The 23,576-nt window shown below is 47.6% G+C and overlaps 1 protein-coding gene across 1 annotated transcript in view; it reads left to right on the top strand.

Moving 5' to 3' along the window:
- Positions 1-315: 315 nt before the first annotated feature.
- The window catches only part of LEPR (leptin receptor), a gene marked incomplete at both ends in the record, with an annotated part of 35,837 nt that continues 12,576 nt past the window's right edge, over positions 316-23,576 (top strand). Inside the window, 9 exons of the mRNA XM_084265818.1 lie at positions 316-355; positions 2,753-3,052; positions 4,075-4,192; positions 10,690-10,895; positions 13,996-14,141; positions 14,826-14,970; positions 18,171-18,467; positions 19,176-19,293; positions 22,618-22,817. Of these exons, the coding sequence (XP_084121944.1) occupies positions 316-355; positions 2,753-3,052; positions 4,075-4,192; positions 10,690-10,895; positions 13,996-14,141; positions 14,826-14,970; positions 18,171-18,467; positions 19,176-19,293; positions 22,618-22,817 (1,570 nt within the window). The remainder of the gene's footprint in view (positions 356-2,752; positions 3,053-4,074; positions 4,193-10,689; positions 10,896-13,995; positions 14,142-14,825; positions 14,971-18,170; positions 18,468-19,175; positions 19,294-22,617; positions 22,818-23,576) is intronic.

The raw sequence follows: 23,576 nt of genomic DNA, 5'->3' as shown, positions 1-23,576 counted from the left end.
GGATTTGTGGCCCCTTTCAGATGGGCAAACCCAGAAGTTGGACTAAAATCAGTGAAAACTTGGAGAAATGAGCTACTATATAGCTCTAACGATGAAAGAAGTGCTCTAATTATGAAGGAACAGCTTTACTGATATTTAATCACTATTCCAAGCAATGATTTCTTTTTTCTCAAATGGCATTTTGATTTTCTTCTTCCTTTCTGCCCTATAAAGGTGTGAACTCAAGTGCACCCAAGTGAAACCTGAGTGAAGTAATAGCCCAATAATTATCCGTGAATTTTCTATATGTTTTTCAGGTCAGCTCTACAAAAGATGATGTATTGGCAAATCGTTCTGACCGTGTCTGTGCTGTTGGGTAAGTTACCTCAAAACCAGGTCTGTTGGAAATTCTGTAGAATGGAGAATAATCAGCACTTCTGGTTTTCAGTGCTGTTTCAGGTCATGCTGCTGGATTGTTTGGGAGTGTTGATCTGCTGGAAGGTAGGATGGCTCTGCAGAGGGACCTGGGCAGAGGCCAGCTTTGTGGGGTTCAACAAGGCCAAGTGTTGGGTGCTGCAGTTTGGTCACCATAACCCCAAGCAGCACTATGGGCTTGTGACAAAGCAGCTGGAGAGCTGCCTGGAGGAGAAGGACCTGGGGGTGTTGGGTGACATGAGCCAGTAGTGTGCTCGGGTGGCCAACAGCATCCTGGCCTGGGTCAGGAGTAGTGTGACCAGCAGGAGTAGGGAAGTGATTGTTATGTTGTACTCAGCTCTGGTGAGGCTGCACCTCCAGTGCTGTGCCCAGTTTTAGGCCCCTCACTGCAGGAAGGACGTTGAGATGCTGGAGTGTGTCCAGAGAAGGGCAAGGAAGCTGGGGAAGGGTTTGGAGCACAAGTCATGTCAGAAGTGGCTGAGGGAGCTGTGGCTTTTTAATCTTGAGAAAAGGAGGCTGAGGGGAGACCTCATCGCTCTCTGCAGCTACCTGCAAGGTGGGTACCTAGCTACTTTTGTACCTTTTTAATAGACAACTACCTGGGGAGTTTTCCTTCAGCTTCTGAGCAGCTTATCATTGTCTGTCATGACTGAAAGTCTGTGTAACTATGGAGTAGCCACCTCGCTCTGTTCCCAAATAAACTAAGAGCCAGTGGCTGGTGTCTTTGTAGCTCCATTAACCCCAATGTGAAGTAAGCAGCTGTTTGAGGGACAGAACTGTAAGTGATGGCCTCCTGTGTGGCTGTGTCCTGGGCAAACTGTTGCATCCATACCAGGAAAACACCCTTACAGCATGCTGCAGTTTATTAACGAGCACTAAGGAGCAACAGCAATCCCATGCTGAACATCCTCTGTCGTAAGGCTGTGTCTCTTAGTGCTGCTGTGGAACGTGAGTAGCTGCACACATCATAGTGACTTTGTAGGATTTCATTGATTCCATGAGATCATCTGGTGTGCTATGTGAGGGGGGAGCCTGGGTGACTGGTGGAGTCTCTGCCCACCCTGCAACTGTCTCTGTGAGCTGGGTGACATGCTGGTTATCTGTCCCATATAGACAAGGACCTCACTTACTCATTTGTCCCTTTTTAATCATGTGTTATGGACTCATAGTCTGTTTGGCCAGCTGAATCCCCTGCACGGAGCCAGGAGGCCTAATGAGCCTGGTATTTACAGAGTAACAATTTTGGTTAAATGAGAGAGGAGGAAGGAGCAGAACCCCTCAGGAGTCTGATGCTACAAAACCTGTGTAAAGAGAAAACAAACCACTTTAACACACTGCACAGTGTCTGCCTCTAAGGTAGCATCTGCCTCCTTTGTGAAAAAAGGTTAATTTTGTGTTTTGGTATTGCTTAGCTTGAGTGTGGTGAATCAAATGATGCTAGAGAAATTCTGATTTTTCTTATTTTGGCCATTGCAAGGCACAGAGCATGAATTAATCCCTACCTAATGAACTGCTTAAAATATTTATGCCCTCACTGAGCGAGAAGCAGAAGTGCACCAATGACCCACATGCCTTTCTGTAACTACAGCTTCAATCTTTGGAATTCATGCAGTTTTACAGCAAGAAATTCATGCAGTTTTACAGTAAGCTATTCCCAAACCCAACATCCTTATTGTTCTCAAAATCAGCATAATTCAAGCTATGACTTACCAACAGGAGCTAAGAATGCAGTCAGAGTGATTTTAGTGATTTTCTTTTGAGGGATTTAAGTCTGATGGAAAAGATTTTTCTTTTCCAACCTCTCACTTCCCAGATAATGCCCTGGGGTTGCATAGTTGCATCTGGTCACATATTCTGGTAGAGTTGTTCTTTGGTATTTAACAGTTACAATGTCACTACGTGTTGTATTTACAATGGGATTATTTTTCTCTATGGTACAAGAGCTGGGTTGCAAGTTCCCCAGCGCTGCAGGGGGAGATGAGACCTGTACCTATATAGTCTGTGGCCACAGGTTTGGGATTCACTGCAGTTTGGATTCATACAAGCCAGTGTATCTCACAGAGGTGCTTCCCTACGGTCTCGGTCTTGACCTGTTTCAAGAGGCTGAGAAAGCAAATTGTTGGGTCTGGTGACTTTGAGGGAGAAGGCTGGCTTCTCTCAGGTGCCACCAGTGCAGAGAGGATGTTCCTAGTAACTTTTGTCTCCAGCCCAGAGGAGAACAGCCCCTGGAAGCAGCCTGTTTTTAAGTAACTAGTATGTTCTGTATAACACTGGCCACTCCTTTCTCATCATCAATATCAACTTTTTCTCTCTGCTATTTTTGCCTTTGTGTTTGCAGACCTTCTTCACATGGCAGCTGCTCACTGTATGGTCCATCAGATTCCTCCCAGGAACTTCACATTACCCTGCCTGCTGCTGAATGAGACATTTCTGAGTCCTTTCTCTGCTGGGGTGGTGGAGAGCTGGTCTGGTTTGAGGGGAGCACCCGAACCCAAGCCTTCCTTGCTGGTGAACGAAGAAAGTTTTCTGTGTTGCCTTTGGAGTGACAGCAACATTGATTGCTCTTTGTACAGAGCAAGCATGCAAGCAAGGAGGTTTATTCCTTCAGAAATAAGTGTGTCTGCTTCTCAGGAAACAGGTAAGTTTTCCATTCAAGGGCATAAAAAGTTATTTCTTCAAAAAATGGGGTTGGGGGGGGCTGTTTATTGGGGGAGAGTGGTGCCAGGTGGACAGGTTGTATTAATGGGTATGTGTGTTCATCCAGAGCAGACAACATCATAATATGGTAAAATCCTTCTTTACAGAAGCCTGTAGCAGAGGACAAGAGGAGAACTGTATAGCCCAGATTCAAAGGGGTGAAAAAAAATAGGATTCAAAGGAGAGGGGGGGGAAGGAAAGAGTTGGCTGTCTCTCTAGGTGAACACTGAATAAAATATGTAGCACTGCACCTAAGCCCAAACCTTCAAAAGGCTTTAGACACTATGAGAAATACTTCACATACTTTTGTGGATATGGGCTTCAAACTCCCCCAGGAGGCAGAAGAGATGGAGAGCAAGTGCAATCTTTCCTGCCTGGCTTGTGATGCCTTCAGAAATATCTGGATGTGGATCAGATTGAAGTCTCTGTTTTCTCCTCCTGCAAACCGCAGTCTCTGGGCAGTGCACTGCTCTGCTGGCACGCTGCTGTCAGAGGCAGGAATCTCGTTGGCCTCACTAGGGTAGAATTTCAATGGACAGGAACCATCCCATGGAACAAATAAATCTCTGTTCAAGACTGCCACACTGCATTTGCTGCTGATGTGTGTGCAGGGCAGCCCCACCAGAGGCTGTCCTGGTTAATGGTAGCAAAGCCTTGTCCAAAAGACAGGTAAAAATAGATTCCTTCCTTTAATAATTAGCATGCAGCAGTATCACATAAACAGTTAGCCTTTTAAGTGTTGAAGTGCATAGATTAGTGCCCAATTCAGCAAGAATTATTCATAAACATTTGCAGATTTGGGGTCCAGCTTCACCTTCATGAATATCTGCACCTTGTGAGTGATTTATATCCTGGCTCTTCATGTGGGCTTTTGTGTTGGGCTTTTTTTCTTTTGGTTTTGGTGGGTTTTTTTGTTTTGTTTTATTTTTAAATAATATATTTAATCCATTTCTTTTTGTTTAGATTCAAATTGGAGCATTGAATGCTGGATTAAAGGCAAGCTGGACCTGTTGGTTTGTAGCCTGAGGTTTGTGACGTTGCACTGGAGAGCCAACTTGAAGGTTAATCTTTTGTATGCTGTGTAAGTACAGAGTGTTGAATTTCTCACCCTTAGCATAAGGAATCTGAAAGCAGTTGCTGAAGCACATACATTGGCCTCTCAAGCTTGCAGCACCGTGGTAGCAACTTTATGTACCACTTTATGTACTGCTTTGTGTAGTTCTGTCTCATCTAAAAGTGATCTCAGACAATAGGGAAAGTTTATGGTAAGAAGTGGGTGGAAGGGGGAGAGTCCCCATCCTCTGTCCTTTCCATGTTTCTTAAAGTGCTTTAACAAAATCAGCATTGGCTTGCTAAAAACCTTTGCTGTGAGGATACTTAGTGCCTTTTTTTATGCTTTTTGACCATCATACTCTCTCTCTCTCTCTCTCTCGAAGGAAATAGTTACTTAACAATTAATTGAATGCCAAATGCTACTCTGATCCCGTTGTTGCCTCTGAGAGGCACCCCCCTGTGCAGTTGATGTTACAGTGAATAACCTCTGGAGTGGTAATAAATGGAAATCATCCTGCCTGTGGGCTGGGCAGGTCTTGTATGCATGACCTGCCTGATGTGATCCTGAACAGATCCTTTGGTTCCACTTCCGAAAGCACCTTGGTGGGTGTTTTATGTATTACTGACAGCTTGGAAGGAACCATGAGCACAAAGACTTAATTTCCATAGGAAACAGGCTGAACCTGAGCAGTGGAGTGAGTTAGCTGAATTTACAGGGGATGACTTCTACTAAAATAAAAGCCAGAACTGGATGACAGATAATCACTTGCCACGAATTATCCCTGAAGTCAGGTCTGAAAACCAGTGTATTAACTGGTGGTAAATAGAGTGGTGTAGTTGACATAATACTTTAAAAGCTGAAATGAGTTTTGTGGGGGTTCCCATTTGCAGTGTCCCCCATGACTTTGTTCTGAAATACCATTTGTGTGTGTTTGTGGGAGCAGTAGATCTGCCTTTGCCTCTGTTCCATCCAGTCTCAAGTGCAATATCAAAATCCTTGCCAGGATTCCTAGTGCAGTAACCTTTATATTGATCTTTTTTGGGGCTATGCCTAACATCCATGGAACAACAGATCCAAGTCCCAGCTGGAATGAAGAGATTCTTTGTATTACAAAGGGAATTCAGTAAGTGTCATGCAGTTTATGAGCACAGACCCTGTAGACTCACTAGAGTCCTTGTGGCATTTGTGTATTTGATTACTTCTTGCTGCAAAGATGAGATGCAGCACAGTCCCAGATCCTGGAGAACTCCTTTCAGTCCCCACATTTCATATTCATGTTTTTCTTGTGGGGTCCCAGCGCTCTGGGGGAACAGCTAGCAGGTTTTGGTAAGGTGACAGCTTTCCCTGTTGGCTTGCTGGTACCTTAAAATCGTATTCACATGAGCCAAAATACCTTGAAAACATTCCCAGTTTTAAAAATATGCATTCCTGGCATGTGTTACTCCCTGGGAGTCTGGAGATCAAGCCAGAATTCTCACATATAGGCCAAGTGATGTACAAAAATAATGACCTAGAAGAATCTACAGCAGAAAAGCTTGGGTCCCCCACAGCTTTTGAAATTTCCAGCATTAAAGGAGTATCCTCTTATTTTCACACCTGCTTGTAAATCATCTCAAGTTACCTTGGGCAGAAAATGTTCCCTCCTGTCCAAACCAGTGCTGTGGTGGTGCTCTGTCAGAGGCTCCAGTGAGGGTAATGACAGAGCTCATACCTTCCCTAGTGTCTTTGGGAGGAGAAAGATTATTCTGAAACTTAATTAGACAAATTAGGTTAATTATCTACCAAGAGTGAAGGATCTCTCCAGCTGTATGTATTCTAGGAATGCTGTATACCCTGATGGTTAATTACATTAACTGAAATGATTCAGCCTTAGGGATCCTTTTGTGGTGACACAGATGAATGTCCCCTGGTTAATTTTGAGCACTGATTAAAACTCACATGTTCAGCAGATGGTGATGTGGAGGGTGTACTGGTATTTCAGACTTGTTGGAAGTACCTGTGAGGTTCTGCTTTCATTCTGGGCCTAGGCTGCCACGTTTTTTAAGGCTAAATCATGCAGTTTGCCTCAAGGCTGGTGGCTCAGTTGAGTGCATCAGTTAGACATTGAGCCTTCTTCAGTTGCAGAACATTAACTGTTCATCAGAGGCTTATCCTCTCCCTATGTACATCAGTGTAAAGGGGCAGCTTGTCAAGTAAGTATTGTCCTAGAGGTACAAGGTATCAAATACACTGAGATACAATCACTGAACTAGAGCCCCAGACAGCCTTGCTGTGTCAGCTCCTAACCAAGGCAGTGCTGGCACAAATAGAAATAGTGAAAGCAGAGTTACAACGGTGACCTCACCATCACTACCTCAATGTGATGTTGGACCTTCTACCCAAGTGTCATGTTGGACCTTTCCTGAAATTAGAGGAACTGTAAAAGTTGGTGTTTCTCTTCCTAAAACAATTTTTGACCTTTTGCTTTTGTTTAGGTGCTCTGGTTGCAAGAAGCTGATTACATTCAGTGAAGGGGTTCTGCCACTTGTGGTGTAAGGTCTAAGAGCTCACCACAGGACCATGGGTTAATTCAGCATAAATAACACCACCTTCTGAAGCCTGGTTGAGTTCTGCATGCAGATACAAACCACTGAGGTGGTGTTAACTGGAGGTGTTGACTGAAAGAGTGATCTGTGTGCAGCTGTGAGGGGCAGTGATTGGAGGGGAAAGCAAAGCAAGCCTTGGGCACGTGCCCTTGCTGCAGTGTTAGCTGCTCCTGTGGTTCAGGGCTGCAGTGTTTATTCCCCCCACCTCCTGCAGTGTGTTAAGCTTTAGTCCTGTGGTTCCATTGAGCTCTCAGAGGTGTGTATGGCCCAGAAGTGAGATCCTGGTGATTCAGTTCTTTGCCTGGCATGGAGCCACGTGGGTTTTCTCCAGTTATTCCTGCTCACAGCATTTTATACAGGAAACAACTGGAAAGGTGTGTGTGACAGGAGCAGGGTGAAAGAACGACCATGGCTCTCTTCTGCCAAGTAAGTGGCCTTTAAAACACAACCCTGGTATAACACAGCATGGGGAGGAGCTCCCTAGAGCATTTTCCTCTGCCATGGGTGGTCTTTTCAGTGCAGGTGGGGGCAGCCTGATGGTTGCAAATTGCATTATATTATATTTGGAATGATTATATTAGGAATGATTAGGAGAAAGATGGGGAGATGAGGTGGTGGTAACTGCTTTCCAGATAGATCAGACTGAAGATGAGGTTTGGTGAGAAGACCACATTCTTACAGATTGATTGTGTGGTTTTTTGAGACTAATAAATTCTGGGAGCAGCAATAGAGGGCAGGGAAACTTAAAAGAAAATTCTGTGAAGCCTTTGAAAGAAAATTCAGGAGAAAGAAGTGAAACCACAGCTATAAACCCCAAAATATGCCAAGTACTTCAAAAGCAGTATGATTGCCAGATACCATCAGCATGAGGTTCCCTAATCCTTGTCTCCTAGAGTCTATGAGTCCTGGTAAAGATTATTTTAGGAATGTCAGTGCTGAGTGACTGTAGTTCTAATAAGCCACATGTGCAGGTGACCCTGCACAGCTCGAGGGGTCAGTGCTGCAGAGTACAGGTGCTGTGAGGGCATGGAGTTACAGACAGTCCCTGTCTTACCAGCCACAAAGAGCATCCCAAAAACATGTGTGTGCTGATCAGTGAACAGTGTTTATCAATAGCTGAAGGGTGGGACCCAGGGGGACATGGGCAGCCTCTGCTCAGTGTCTGTGGGGACAGTTCAAGGGGCGATGGGCTCAAGTTGGAGCACAGGGAGTTCCCCCCAATCTGGGGAAGAACTTCTTCCCAGTGAGGGTGAGGGAGCCCTGGGACAGGCTGCCCAGGGGGTGTGGAGTCTCCTTCTCTGGAGAGATTCCAGCCCCTGTCCTAGGGACCTTGCTTTGGCAGGGGGTTGCATCCCATGGGCTCTGGAGGTCCCTTCCAACCCCTACAGCTCTGTGATTAGCACACTGATGCTTTTGAAGGTGTTTTACAGGTGGTTTAGAGCAGTTCTCAGTGGCTGCTTACCCTTTAGCACACGTTTTCCATCCCTTGACTTTAGTTCAGACTATAGTTGATGTATTAATTAAATATTGGGTGAGTAGGCACAAAGGGGCTTCTATTCAGAGAGCAACCAGCAGTTCCCAATGTATTTCTCCTTCTCATTTCCATCCCAGAGGTATTCTTCAAGCACAGATGCACATTTATGGTGTACTGCAGGTCTTCAGTGACACAGGCCCCCTTAAGGGAGTGAATTTAATACCCTGACTACTTCGTGGCCAAACCTCTCAGGGCAGCAAAGCCAAGACAAACCCAGACAGTTTGACTGTCCTGGATTCTTTCCTGCTGTTGACATTTCATCCTTACATTAAAAGCCCACAGTTTGAACTGTTCTGAAGTAACTTTGGAATTATTTCTGTATAGTAAGGGCTTTGTTTTACTAATTCAGAGGGGAAAAAAATGAAGTTAATAGGAAAAGAACCTTTCTGTAGAAGTTTGATGGTTGGTATGACTCATTGTAACACTTGAGTTCAGGGAGGGGAGAGAACTCTGCATTGGAGGAGGAGAAAGGACAAGGTTTTCTGCTGGTTTTGTTTTAAACAATTTGGGATCTGGTACATTTAATTGACTGTTGGGGACAGGGGAAATGGGCATGATTCACTGAGTCTCTTACTGGCACCTGCTCTGCTCAGGAAAGGGCAAAAACTGAGGAGAAGTTGGAAGGGAACAAATGGCTGATGAGTTATGGGGAAGAGTTTGTGCAGATCTCTGACTGGGACTGCCAGGGAGCCCACAGTCCTAGAACCCCAGACTGGTTTGGGAGGGAAGGGCCCTCAGACCCCCCAGTCCCACCCCCTGCCCTAGGCAGGGACACACCTCAGCCCAGGGTGCCCCAAGCCCCATCCAAACCGGCCTTGAACCCTGCCAGGGATCCAGGGGCAGCCCCAGCTTCTCTGGGCACCCTGTGCCAGGGCCTCCCCCCTCCCCAGGAAGGATCTCTGCCTCCCAGCCCCTCTCCATCCCCCTCCCACAGCTGAAGGCCGTTCCCCTGGGCCTGGCCCTCCCTGCCCTGGGCACCAGCCCCTCTCCAGCTCTCCTGGAGCCCTTTGAGGGATGGGAAGGGGCTCGGGGGTCTCCCCAGAAGCAGCTTCTCCTCTCCAGGCTGAGCCAGCCCAGTTCTCCCAGCCTGGCTCAAGAGCAGAGCTTTACTCTGAGAAGCAATAAAACCCTCTGAGTTCCTTAATAAATACTTTCCCTGAGCCTTTTCCAAAGACAATAGTAGCAATGCCTGGGAGTAAATAACGTGCTGTCCTAGGTAGCATCACCCCACCTAACAGGCAAACCCATAACCACAATTAAAGCCTTATCATGGAATTAACAGCATGAAGGTAAGGCTTTTGAAGGACACAGGTGCCTTCTATTTTATTTTCTCCCCAAATATCTAAGTTGATGACAATGAGTACTGAAATGTGTTCTGATGGGGGCATTCTTTATCCTTTTGTTCCTCCAAATCTTGTTTTTTCACTTGAATAATTGGTTTTGATTCTTCCATTACTTGTAATACTTAATTGTAGCAGAAGCTGGAAGGAATGATAATGGTTAGATTTTATTGCAGTGTGGCATGAATAGGAATTAGAGCATGATCTCCATGGGGGTGGCAGAGAGCTGCCAATTAGTCCACTGTAAAGTAAACTAACTTTGTGTGCCTCAGAGGTATCTAGTAATAGCTGCTGTCAGGACGTGGGTGCTGGCCTGCCTAGACTCAGAGTCTCATCTTGTACTGTAACATGTTTATTTGAAAGTCAAACCCTGGGAATACTTTGCATTAAATTGTTGTGGCTCTGTGGAAACTGTTTGAAAAGGGAGAAGCAGTGAAGTAAAAATAGTTGGCTACAATTCCTGGGTTTTTCCTTTTTGCATTAGTTGGTTTTTTGGGGTTTTTTTAAATAAACCTTGTCTGGGTGGAGAAACCTCCTTTGTTTTGAGCAAGTATGGAAAGAAATCATAGAATCATAGAGTGGTCTGGGTTGGAAGGGACCCCAAGGATCACAGAGCTCCAACCCCCTGCCACAGGCAGGGACACCAACCTCCAGGCCTGGAGCTACACAAGGTTGCCCAGGGCCCCAGCCAACCTGGCCTTGAACACCCCCAGGGATGGGGCACCCACCCCCTCTCTGGGCAGCCCCTTCCAGCCCCTCACCACTCTCTCGGCAAAGAACTTCCCCCTGATATCTCCTCTCCCCCTTCCCTCCTCCAGCTTCACTCCAGCCCCCTTGTCCTGCCAGTCTCTGCCCTTTAACAAGCTGATTCCCCTCCTGTTCCTGGGGTCCCTTCAGGGACTGGGAGGCTGCAGTGAGGTCCCCCCACAGCCTTCTCTTCTCCAGGCTGACCCAGTCCAGCTCCCTCAGCCTCTCTCCCTAGGGGAGCTGCTCCAGCCCTCTGAGCATCTCCACAGCCCTTCGTGCCGCTTTGTTTCAGGTTAAGGTTTCTCTTTTCCCTTGCAGGACAGAGCTGGCACTGGGGGATGTGTCTCCAAGCTCCCTGAAGGGGACTGTCATGGTTGCTCAGTGTGACTGCAGTGAGTATGACAAGTGTGAGTGCCACCTGCCTTCCCCCAGGCTCAACCACACCTACATCATGTGGCTGAGGATGAGGATGGGTGCAGCACCTCTCTGGTCACCTTTGATGTCAGTCAGGCCCATAGACATAGGTAAGTACCACCTGTGTTTTAAACCTTTCCTCATGGAGAGCAGCAGCAGGATGGCTCTTGTGGGTGCAGGCAGAGCAGGAGGAGGCTCCCTGGTGCTGTCCAACTTGCTCAGGTTGGTGCTGAAGGCTTTTCTCAGCCACCTAATGCCTGTCTGGACTGTAGTGCAAAACCACAGGGAGCAGAGACCAGGCTGACAAGACACTTGAGCTGTGGGCTTCTCTGTGCTGAGTCTGGAGCTTCTCTGTCTGTGTTGCTGAGGACTTGAATTAAGAAGAGGGGGGAAGCTGTTCTGACAGTTGCTTAGCAAATAAAACCACCTCTTTTCTCAAGCAGCTCAGTTGTGTTGATGCTTTATTCCTGACACACAGAACTCCAGCATTTTCTGAGTTGGAAAACATTCCCCTGTATTTAGTTTAATCAAATTAAAACTATAATGAGGTTATGAATTTGATGGGTGTTGCTATCCAGTCTGCATAGTTTCTGTGGGTCTTTGCAGATTTCAAAGAGACAGGTACTCTGGCAGCTGTGGGGGAACAGGACAGGTTTTATAGCCTCTTCTCACAGATACCCAGTGCCCGGATGAGAGGGAATGGCTGTGAGCTGTGCCAGGGGAGGGTCAGGTTAGAAATGAGGAGGAATTTTGTCTCAGAGTGGTTGGGCATCAGAAGAGGCTGCCCAGGGGGGTGGTGGAGTCACCGTCCCTCAGGGTGCTCAAGGAGAGGATGGGTGAGGCACTCAGGGACGTGGGTTAGTGAGTGAGAGAGGTGGTGGGGGATGGTTGGGTGAGATGATCTCAGAGGTCTTTGTCAACCTTAATTCTCCTGCAGAGCAGCCCTGATGAGAAGGACTTGGGGATTCTGGTAGATGAGAAACTTCCCATGAGTAGCAGTGGCTCCTGCAGCTGGGAAGGGCAATGGGATCCTGGGCTCCATCAGCAGAGGGCTGGCAGCAGGGACAGGGAGGGGATTGTCCCTCTCTGCTCTGCCCTCCCCAGCTGGAGTCCTGTGTCCAGAGCTGGGGCCCCAGGACAAGGAAGATGTGGGACTGGTGGAGAGGGGTCAGAGGAGCCACGGAGATGCTCAGAGGGCTGGAGCAGCTCCCCTAGGGAGAGAGGCTGAGGGAGCTGGGCTGGGTCAGCCTGGAGAAGAGAAGGCTGTGGGGGGACCTCACTGCAGCCTCCCAGTCCCTGAAGGGAGCAGAGGAACAGGAGGGGAATCAGCTTGTTAAAAAGGTAGACAATGGCAGGACAGGGGGAGTGGATTAAAGCTAAAGGAAGGAAGGTTTAGATTAGATATCAGGGGGAAGTTCCTTACAGAGAGAGTGGTGAGGGGCTGGAAGGGGCTGCCCAGAGAGGGGGTGGATGCCCCATCCCTGGGGGTGTTCAAGGCCAGGTTGGCTGGGGCCCTGGGCAACCTTGTGTAGCTCCAGGCCTGGAGGTTGGTGTCCCTACCTGTGGCAGGGGGTTGGAGCTCTGTGACCCTTGGGGTCCCTCCCAACCCCTACCATTCTATGATTCTATGTGATTCTTCCAAACTGATGTGCTTTGCAGACAGAATAAGTTAAGAGTCTCTGGGAGGCTGGTTCTGAAGATGAGAGGTTGCATCCATCATCCTGCTGCTTTTGGTGTAGGAAAAGATTAAAAATTCAGAGCTGCATCTGCCAGTGTTTAAAATGACATAATTAGTTTGTTCTGCTTACTGAAGTATATTTTTAAAATGCATAATATTAGTATACATTCTGCCAAGATTTAGCTCAATTAAAAGCTATTTGGAAAGTAAAACTATAAAAGCTTGTGGACTGCAGAGTTGTGCTTGCTTACAGATGATATGAGTAGGACAGGTGGCATTGCCAGGACAAACTTCCTTATATCTGTGCTGCAGAATGTAGATGTAGAAGTTAGTGACTTCTGCTCTAAAAGCTGTGCCTCCTCCCAAATCACTTCTTAATTCCTTTGAGGGGGTGTGTAAGTAATAGTCAAAATAAGGTCTGACTTAGTGGGGTGAATTTAGGCTGAAAGTAACGACAGGTTTTTGGTAAACTGAGTGAGATTCCAGTAATGCAGCTTAAATGAGACACCCAGAAGGGCTGAGAGGTCAATGAAGGGCCACTTTGTGTTTAACCTGGTATTGAGAGAGGCAGAGTCTCAGTGGGTGGACTCCAGAGGAGCTGTAGGTGGTTCCAGGTTGGACTGACCATGTGGGTCAAGTCACAGGAGGCAATTCCTCTGCCTCTCCATGGCACTAGCTAAGGGCCACTGGGAAAGGAAGGGAGCACCCAGTGCAGATGGAACTCCAAGTGACCCTGTGCCCACTGCCTAAGGCCCTTGGAAATGCTTCTCTCTGGCTTTGGCACATGCTGTTTGCTCTGCAGTGGTTTGTAATGGGGTGCTGCTACTCTTGTACAGGAGGAACTCAGAGCTGTGAGTGAGGACAGGGCCAACCAAGGGACACTGTACTCAGAGTGATTTGAAAAGCACTGAGTAACAGGTAAAAGCAGGATCTAGGTGCCTTGCCTGTGTCTGAGGAAGAGCAGATGTAATCCTAATGGTCATTCTAAATTGCCCATCCATTTTCCTCTTCAGAGTTCTCTTCATCCTTGTGGGAAAGCTTTGAAACCCTCCCTCCATTTCCACTTTGCCCTAATGTAGCTCTCATGGGGGCCTTCTTTCACAGCCATAATCACCATGGAAGGGGTGGGAATACTTAGAAAATCTGTGTGTGCAATATGAGGGCATTATCTCCCACCTCTTAAGGAGCTGAGCAAATTGTTTTGCTCAGCACTCCCATCCCTCTCAGCCCTCATTTCATCAAAACAGCTCAGGTAGTGCTTGGTTACTGGGAAGAGTCGTGGCCCAGGGTAAGACATCCAGGTAGTTCTAAGGCAAGTGTTAGGGCAAACAGCATGTCCTGATAGCTAACTGCATGACAGGGTGCACTTCTCCAGGGGTGTTACACATCAGTCTGTCACACATGAGCTGCAGAGCAGTTCTTGAACCCTGAGCTTAAAGAAAAGGTGTGAAGGAGCCTTTCTGAATCAGTGCAGAGCCGTTGCTGCCAGCAGTCATAGCTAGAGGTGAACTTGTTGACTACTTTGTCTGCAGTAAAGCCTGAACCTCCTTTGAACCTGCACCTAGAAATGACAGAGAAAGGTCAAGTGAAGCTCTGCTGGTCGGACCCTGTGCTGATGCCATTCCCCCTCCAGTATGAAGTGAAGTTCTCTGCCAGTTCAGGCCAGCGGGTCTGGCAGGTGAGTCAAGCTCACTGGCTTTTGTGAGGCAGTGGTGCAGGTGGGGGGGTCTCTCCCAGAGCTCAGGACTTCTGACCACCCTCCTCATCCTTGGGCAGTGGCTCTGCTGGGTTCAGCCACATGGCTGGTGTGGTGGAGCTGGGCACAGCACTCTGGTTTCTCCTGAGCTGGTGTGTCCAGGAGACCGTGGTAAACGTGAGTGGAGTGTGTGGTAAAGCTGGACTTCACACTGGGAGAGCCACTACACAGTGATGAAAGACCCATCTCCTGTTGGGCCTTGCAAGCAAGCTCCTATCTTGCTTTTTGAATAAAATGCTAGATTCTGGGAAGTCTAAAAGCTCTCTCCTTTCAGCAGGTTCCATGATACATGTGTATGTGTTTAATATTTACAGCTTTTCTTAGTGAATTGTTTTGTGCTGTTGCTACCACATAACTGGCTCTGGAATAAAAGGCAGCTGGTAATTAGCAGTCCAGAATCAAATAACATGTTTTCCATGGAGGTATGCAGCCTCTTTAAACTTCCTCTAAGTTTCAATATGGTAGAAGAAAGTTTGAGGGGGTTGGTTTGTTTGCTTGTTTTTCCCCAATTTGCTACCTAAACCCTGCTCTCTAGACTACTTGTTTTGGTTCCCTCTGTCTCTTTTATATGTTACCCAACAATAATGGCTTCTGATAATCCAACAGATGGTTGAAGTGTCTCTAGAAACCTCTCTGGCCATAGACAACACACAGCTTGATTCTTCATACTTAGTTGGCGTGCGGTGCCGGAATCGTCGTGGTCCCGGGTTCTGGAGTGACTGGAGCACGCAGTACGACCTCAACTTGGGAGGTAGGTCATGTGCAGCCACTAATGGGCACTACAGGGTTTTTGGGAGTTGACCAGATGCCCCAGTTTGCTTTGGGGAACCTATTTGAGAGCATGTATTATCCAGGGAAGTACAGGGTGCATGAGCTGGGCTGCAAACACCTGTGGGAGTTCTCTCCCATTTTGCTTCTCTTTCTGGGTGGCTTTGCTGGAGATCCTGCTCTTCCCTTTGGATAGGACCCCCAGTGAAAGAGTCCTGGACTAATGCATGGAGACTGTACAGGCAGCTCCTTGCCTGGCACGTTGCTTGCTCTCCAAGCACCTGTTCAGACCCAGGAAAAGTTCTTTTCCTCAGGTTTTTTCCATTTCAAAAGACAGTTGGCAGTGTTCAGCCTCAGTGCCAGATTTCTCTCATAACATGTTCTCTAACTTTCACTTGAGCACAAGGCTTTATAGCTGAACAGAAAGTGCAGAACAGTTTGGGGTTGGTTGATTTAACATGATCCTTCTTGGTTTGTAGAGCTGAGCCCTGTTCCTAAACTGCATAATCGAGTCAGTCGGTTTCAGTGCGTGTGGCTTTCCTGTTAAGTATAGATATATATGTGTGTGTCTATGTATCTATACTGTCATCACTTTGGTACCCAAATAGGGCATGTTCCTCACCTGTCACTCTCCTGGGTGATGATTTAATCACAGAATCACAAGGTTGGACGAGACCTTTGAAGATCATCAAGTCCAACCATTCCCATCCTGTGCTAAACCAGATCTCTCAGCACCTCATCTCCCCTTTTTTTGAACATATCCAGGGAAGGTGACTCAACCACCTCCCTGGGCAGCCTGTTCCAGGCCCTGACAACTCTTTCAGTAAAAAAGTTTTTTCTAATATCCAATCTAACCCTGCCCTTGCACAGCTTCATGCCATTGCCCCTTGTTCTATCTCCTGTCACCTAGCTGAAGAGACCATCGCCCACCTCTCTAAAACCTCCCTTCAGGTAGTTGTAGGTGGTGATAAGGTCTCCCCTCAGCCTCCTCTTCTCCAGACTCAACACCCCCAGCTCCCTCAGCTGCTCCTCAGAGGATTTGCCCTCCAGCCCCTTCCCCAGCCTGGCTGCCCTTCTCTGGGCTCGCTCCAGGACCTCAGTGTCCTTCTGATGGTGAGGAGCCCAGAACTGGACCCAGCACTCGAGGTGCAGCCTCACCAGTGCTGAGTACAGGAGCACAATCCCCTCCCCAGGCCTACTGGCCACACTGGTTTTGATACAAGCCAAGATGCCATTGGCCTTCTTAGCTGCCTGGGCACACTGCTGGCTCATGTTCAGTCGGCATCACCCAACACCCCCAGGTCCTTCTCTTCCTGACAGCTCCCCAGCCAGTCTGCCCCAGCCTGTAGCACTGCCTGGGGTTGTTATGTCCCATGTGCAGGACTCTACACTTGGCCATGTTAAACCTCATCCCATTGGTCTCAGCCCATCTGTCCAGTCTGTTCAGATCCCTCTGAAGAGCCTCCCTACCCTCAGACATCCCTTGTATTGACACAGCTCCTGCTGAAGCGATAGGACACAACAGCTCTTCTTTTCCATGGTCAGAGGATGTAGGAATCACAGAATCACAGGGGCTGGAGGGGACCTCAAGAGATCATCAGGTCCAACCCCCTGCCAAAGCAGGAAGGGAGAGACTTTTTTTTGGCATATCCTTGATGACTTCTCAGGATTGCTGGTTTGCTTGGCAGGTTGGGTGGGTTTGGGTCAGCCAGAAGAATTCAGGATTATTTGCATTGTATTTCTCCATGCTCTGCTTATGGCTAACTGTTGGTGCTGTGACATGTCAGTACTAGAGCTTTACTTAGGCATGTGTGCCTGCTTACTGCACACACAGAGAAAGAAGAGTGCTAGACACTGTCAGATTATTTCTTATCAGTCCTATTATGGGATGTGTGACTGTATTATCTATCACATCAGCAAAATGACCCTGCTGTGACAAACCTGCTGGCAGTGATGAACTCCTCTTCCTGATGGCTGATGTTAGTGTGAGCTACAGAGCAGGGGGCACAGAACACTGCCTTGCTTTCATGGAGGCACGTTGGCACTGGAAGAGGAAATGCTGGAATCCAGTGGTTGTGTCCTTGTGCTTCCTGAGGCTGAGTTTATCAGGCTGACGTGCTCTGTGAAGCCACTGTCTTTCTGCCAGGGACAGTTACCATGTGGGTGCTACCTCTTGGCAGTGGCTACACTGCTGGGATTGTAAAACAAGCTTTTGAGACCTTGATCTCAGGCTGCCTTCACCAGGAGCAGGATTAGTAACTACTGGAAAGCTTGATTTTTATTTTTAAAAACATTTTCAATTTATTTTTGTCCACCCCCTCCCCCCAGTGCTGAAGAGGGATTCTCTCAGGATCTGTGTTCCAGTATCTCACCAGAGCTTCAGCTAATGCAGATTCCAACATCCTGGCAGGGTTCAAAGGATCAGATTTTCTTTTTCCAAACTCAAGCATCACTCTTACCTCATTTGGATCTTCTCTCCCTGTTACCTGAGGGCAGTTGTATGATTTTAAAGTGTGTGGTGTGTGTGGTTGTGAGACGTGTTACAGGAGCCAAGCTGTTCTAGGTTGCATGTTGTTGGTGCAGAACTTAAATGAGCTGCCCTGATGCCTTAAAAAAGTGGGCTGAGTAAAAAGCAACTGTGTTCATCTCAGTCCCCAAGACTTCATTTAGAGGAGCCTGCATGATTCCCCATTTGTATTGCTTTCCCTACACCTGCCAGTGATTTTCTGCTTGTGTAATTCCTGTTGGCCTGGGGATATTAAATCAGAGAATCCCAGAGTCAGCAGGGTGGAAAAGTCCTTTAAGTCCAACCATCCCTGTCCTGTGCTGAGCACCTCATCTCCCCTCTGTTAAACACACCCAGGGCTGGGACTCAGCCCCATCCCTGAGCAGCCTGTGCCACAGCCCCACAACTCTGCCAGGGAAGAACTTTGCCCTCCCAGCTGAGCTGACCCTGAAAGATGTTTTTTTATCAGAATTTCCAACCATCACTTACAGAAGGGGACAGCTGAAGGCCTGTTTCTGCCCCTCTCCCGTCTAATTGCTAATGCTAAATAAGAAATAGGAAATTTAGAAACCCAACTGGATGATAATAATGTTTTATTGCCATATGCTTTCATGACTTTTTGTTCAGATACTAATCTCAATGGTTATTTTCTTTCCTTCCCCCCCTCTTCTATGCAGCTCAAGTCCTGTACTTCCCTCCCAAGATACTGACCAGCGTTGGCTCTAACGTTTCCTTTCATTGCATCTATAAAAACAAAACCAAGACTGTGGTGTCCAAGAAGATTGTTTGGTGGCTGAATTTAGCAGAAGAAATCCCAGACAGTCAGTATACCCTTGTGAACGATCGTGTAAGCAAAGTTACTCTTTTCAACTTGAAAGCCACAAAACCTAGAGGAAGTTTCTTCTATAACGCGTTGTACTGTTGCCATCAAAATAGGGAATGTCATCATAGATACGCTGAATTGTATGTAGTAGGTAAGACTCCAGATGATTTTAAATAATAATAATAACCATTTTGGTGCATTTTAGTAGTGAGGCCCCAGCTGGAGTCCTGTGTCCAGAGCTGGGGGCCCAGTACAAGGAAGATGTGGGACTTGTGGAGAGGGGTCAGAGGAGCCACGGAGATGCTCAGAGGGCTGGAGCAGCTCCCCTAGGGAGAGAGGCTGAGGGAGCTGGGCTGGGTCAGCCTGGAGAAGAGAAGGCTGTGGGGGGACCTCACTGCAGCCTCCCAGTCCCTGAAGGGACCCCAGGAACAGGAGGGGAATCAGCTTGTTCAAGGGCAGAGACTGGCAGGACAAGGGGGCTGGAGTGAAGCTGGAGGAGGGAAGGGGGAGAGGAGAGATTGGGGGGAAGTTGTTTGCAGAGAGAGTGGTGAGGGGCTGGAAGGGGCTGCCCAGAGAGGGGGTGGGTGCCCCATCCCTGGGGGTGTTCAAGGCCAGGTTGGCTGGGGCCCTGGGCAACCTTGTGTAGCTCCAGGCCTGGAGGTTGGTGTCCCTGCCTGTGGCAGGGGGTTGGAGCTCTGTGACCCTTGGGGTCCCTTCCAACCCAGACTATTCTATGATTGTATGAATATCTCCTTATTAAACTCCAGTTACCTTTTATTGAGCAGCTGTGACTTGTAATGCATGTTTCTGTATAAAGAATTATACCCTTATTAATAAGCTTTCAATATGTTTTAATTAGATGTGAATGTTAATATCACCTGTGAAACAGATGGGTACTTAACTAAAATGACTTGCAGATGGTCTGCAAACCCAGACACGCTGCTCCTGGGGAGTTCCTTGCAGTTTAGATACTCCAGGTATGTATAGGTATACTATAGGTATGTATAGCTTGTAACACACTCTGTATGTTTGCCAAGGGTTGCTCTGGCAATACGATTCCAGCACAAGATTCTGAATAGATGGGATTGTAAAAGGGGCTTGGTTTCTATAAGATGGACTTTCCACCAGCTGGAACTCCAGAGGAATTACCTATTCCCTGCAGAAAGGGACCACAGATACCTGAGTATGCAACACAGGTTCCATCTACAGTGCTGTTCAGCATTTGTAAAACCTGTAGATGCAGTTTGCAAGCTACATCTCTTGAGGTACATGTGTTTGTCTCTGTGAGCCATAAAAATTAATCCTCTAGTTGCTCCTATCTACAAATTTTAAGGAAATAATGAAAAAAGCTCCACAAACATTGACAGTGAGAGTGAGCAAGCACTGGAGTGGTGGCCCAGAGAGGCTGTAGAATCTCTGTCCTTGGAGACTTTCAGATCTTGACTGGACAGGAGTCTGGGCAGCTTCATCTACCTCAGAGTTTCATCTGCTGAGTTGGAGGTAGGGCTGGAGTCCTCTTGAAGTCTCCAATCTTCAATTTTTCTACAGTTCTGCATCTTTTTTCCTAAATACAACAATAAATAAGAACACAGGGATGGAATGTAATTCATTCCAGAAGAAAAAGAGCTTGCTTATAAAGACAGAATCAAATCCCAGTTCAGAAAAGGAATCTTTATGGAGGTGGTAGCATCTTTGGTGGCTAGAGCAGCTCTTAGTTTTCATGGGTTTGGCCAGGTATTTTGGCCTGGCTTGTTCTCAGCTAATTTTGTCTGTCTTTTGGTCAGCAGAACTGGGGGGTGGTGTGGAGTGGACACGTTATTGTTTGCAAGAATAGAAATCTGATGGATAAATCAGTGGTGTGATCTGCCTTATCTTCCTTCATCTGCACAACATATTGCCTGCCATAGTCTTGTCATGGTATGAAACTAAAATAATCCCTTGGAGTTGCTAATACTTGAGAGTTTCATAGAACTGTGCTAGTCTTTATATAAACAAACAAGACAGATGGAAAACCCTTCCTGAGGAAATAAAACCCCTTTATTGTTACTTCTGGATACCCAGAGGTTCTGGCAAAGAAGCCTAAATCAGCCCTAAAGGCCAAATCCTTTGGAAAGCTGGGCTGTCTGTTGGAGGTAGTTTGAACTATCATAGTACAAAGATCAATAGTTCCCAGGATTTTGCAGACTAAAGTAATAACTAGAATGTTTGAGGCTTAAAGTGGAGGCTTTCAGGGCAGGATTAGTGACTCTCTGACTGCTACAGGAGGCTTTCCTTCGACTGTCTTCACAAATCTGAATACAAGAAGTGTCCTGCTGAGCAAAGAGCTTGAAATGAAACCCATGCTGCTCTTGGCATGTTTTCTCTTCCCACTTTTTCACTGCTCAGGCTCAGCTAGAAATGTTGTTGTCTAATACCAAGTGATAATCTGTCTGTTTGTCACCGTGCTCCTGCTAGGTCAGACAGTGGGGGTCAGTACAGACTGAAAATGCTTCCCAGGTGATAGTTTTTATTGTGATCTTTCTTGGGTTTTAGGTTTGCTAATAGCAGGGTTTGAAAGTGGGGGGAGGAAAATCATGGAGGACTACATGGATCTACCAAAAAGTTGAAGTTTGAGACATTTAAAAACTTCTGGAAAAAAAAAACCCATATTTGGAATTAAAATACAAAATGAACTTGAATGTTTACAGGGTTGAACTCAAATGAAATGGTCAAGTGTGGTTCTGCAAGGCATTTACTGAAACATAAATCCATGGGGTGAAAAGCTGGCAGACAGATGAGTTGCACCAACATCAAGGCTGTCAGGGCTTCCAGGAGCACGTGGATATTGTTCTCCATCAGTGATGCAGTCACGTGTTGCAGGTGAAACCCAACACTCTGCAGCAATGTGGTGTGATAGTGTCGCTGCTGGTGTTGTGTTTTGGTTGGGTTGTTACTACATCTTCCTCTTCAGTTGGTGCTGCCAACAGAAACAGCCTGAAAATGATTGTCCTGTGAAACCAGAGAAGGTGAAGCTAAACCTTCAAAGCCCAAGGCAAGAGTTGAGCCAGTGCTAGCTCAGTTGACAGGAAGAGGAGAGGTTCAGCTAAGTGTAACTTTTGTGGTTCAGTTGAGTAACCAGCACCCTATCTGGCCTTTCCCCACATGTCTGGGCTGAGCAGAAGCTCAGGAGAAGTTTGAAGACTTCCCATCACCCATCATAGAATCCCAAACTGGTCTGGGTTGGGAGGGACCCCAAGGGTCACAGAGCTCCAACCCCCTACCACAGGCAGGGACACCAACCTCCAGGCCTGGAGCTACACAAGGTTGCCCAGGGCCCCAGCCAACCTGGCCTTGGACACCCCCAGGGATGGGGCACCCACCCCCTCTCTGGGCAGCCCCTTCCAGCCCCTCACCACTCTCTCTGCAAACAACTTCCCCCTAATATCTCCTCTCCCCCTTCCCTCCTTCAGCTTCACTCCAGCCCCCTTGTCCTGCCAGTCTCTGCCCTTTAACAAGCTGATTCCCCTCCTGTTCCTGGGGTCCCTTCAGGGACTGGGAGGCTGCAGTGAGGTTCCCCCACAGCCTTCTCTTCTCCAGGCTGACCCAGCCCAGCTCCCTCAGCCTCTCTCCCTAGGGGAGCTGCTCCAGCCCTCTGAGCATCTCCGTGGCTCCTCTGACCCCTCTCCACCAGCCCCACATCTTCCTTGTCCTGGGGCCCCAGCTCTGGACACAGGACTCCAGCTGGGGCCTCACCCACAAGGTGGTGCAGGTCTCCTCCCTTCTCTTGCCTACACGTGGGGGTTTAACACCACCCTCCAGAAATGATATTTCCATGGGATTTCCATCTTCTGGAGCCTTCACTGTCCATGTCTGATTGGTCCCCATGGCAGCTTTTCCCTGGATTCCACTTGGTATTTTGAAAGTCCTGCTCCCATCTGGAGTAACACCTTGGCTGGAGATCTGCCTTGCTCAGTCTCTTGCCAAGACGTACTGCTCGAGCGACCTGATTTATGACTGTCTGGATGTGCCTGCTCTCCTTGTACCTGTTTCTTCCTGTTGCTAGCCACTTATCAAGAGATGTTGCAGTGGGGAGAGGCAGCATGTCCTGCCTATTTCTGGCAAAGAGCTGAAGCTTTGAGGAGCAGGGGTGGGGTGTTGTTTATCCCCTCAGTGCAGGTTTGGGATCCATCCAACCCATCCAAACCTCCAGGTGGTTCCAGTGTCAGTGTTTGCTCTAATTACCTCCTTAGGTTATGTTACTGATGCCACAAGCAGCTTATGCTTGCAGTGTATGAACTGAATGTTTGTTTTTCTTTTTGAAGGAGCAGGATTTATTGTTCTGACTTTCCAAGTACTTCTCCAAAGTCCGAGGTGAAGGAATGCCACTTGCAGAAGAACCACTCCTACGAGTGCACATTTCAGCCCATTTTCCTTTTATCTGGATATACCATGTGGATTGAGTTTCAGCACTTACTGGGAACGCTTGAGTCCTCCCCAACTTGTGTTGTTCCAGCAGATGTGGGTAGGTCAAGATCCATGCACGTCTTCCTTCACTTGTGACCTTGGAGTTCATTCCTTATAGGGTGTAGGTAAAGTGCTTCATAGCGTTTTAAACAAACTAGATCATGGAAAGAACATAAAAACTTAAGAGCTTTGATAATCTCCTCTAAAAGACACTGGATTAAATGTTATTTCCATACATTTTGCTTGGCACAGGAGGAGACTGTAGCTGCAGCTGATACCTATAAAACAAAACACCCTGTTTAACCTCTTGGGTGCTTTGCAGCAAACACAAGCATTCTGCTTTATAAGGCAGTCTTGTTTTTGAGGGTCTTGGTTATCTAATTTTTCTGAAGTCTTTCATTAGTTGTTAAGTTTGTACTTGGCTACAGGGTAAGCACTTAGTGACACGTGTTTCAAATCACAGAATCACCAGGGTGGAAAAGCCAACCGTCCCTGTCCTGTGCTGCCCCAGCTCCCTGAGCACCTCATCTCCCCTCTGTTAAACACCCCCAGGGCTGGGGACTCAGCCCCCTCCCTGGGCAGCCTGTGCCACAGCCCCACAACTCTGCCAGGGAAGAACTTTGCCCTCCCAGCTGAGCTGACCCTGCCCTGGGGCAGCTTGAGCCCATTGCCCCTTGTCCCATCTCCTGTCCCCTGGCTGCAGAGACCATCACCCACCTCTCTGCACCCTCCTGGCAGGGCAGGGGGGGTGGGGAGAAGGTCTCCCCTCAGCCTCTTCTTCTCCAGGCTCAACACCCCCAGCTCCCTCAGATGCTCC

Source organism: Gallinula chloropus (assembly GCF_964237585.1).
Source record: "Gallinula chloropus genome assembly, chromosome: 6".
Lineage (NCBI taxonomy): Eukaryota > Metazoa > Chordata > Aves > Gruiformes > Rallidae > Gallinula > Gallinula chloropus.
Note: the sequence above shows the minus strand (reverse complement) of the source record. Positions and strands in the feature narration are given on the sequence as shown.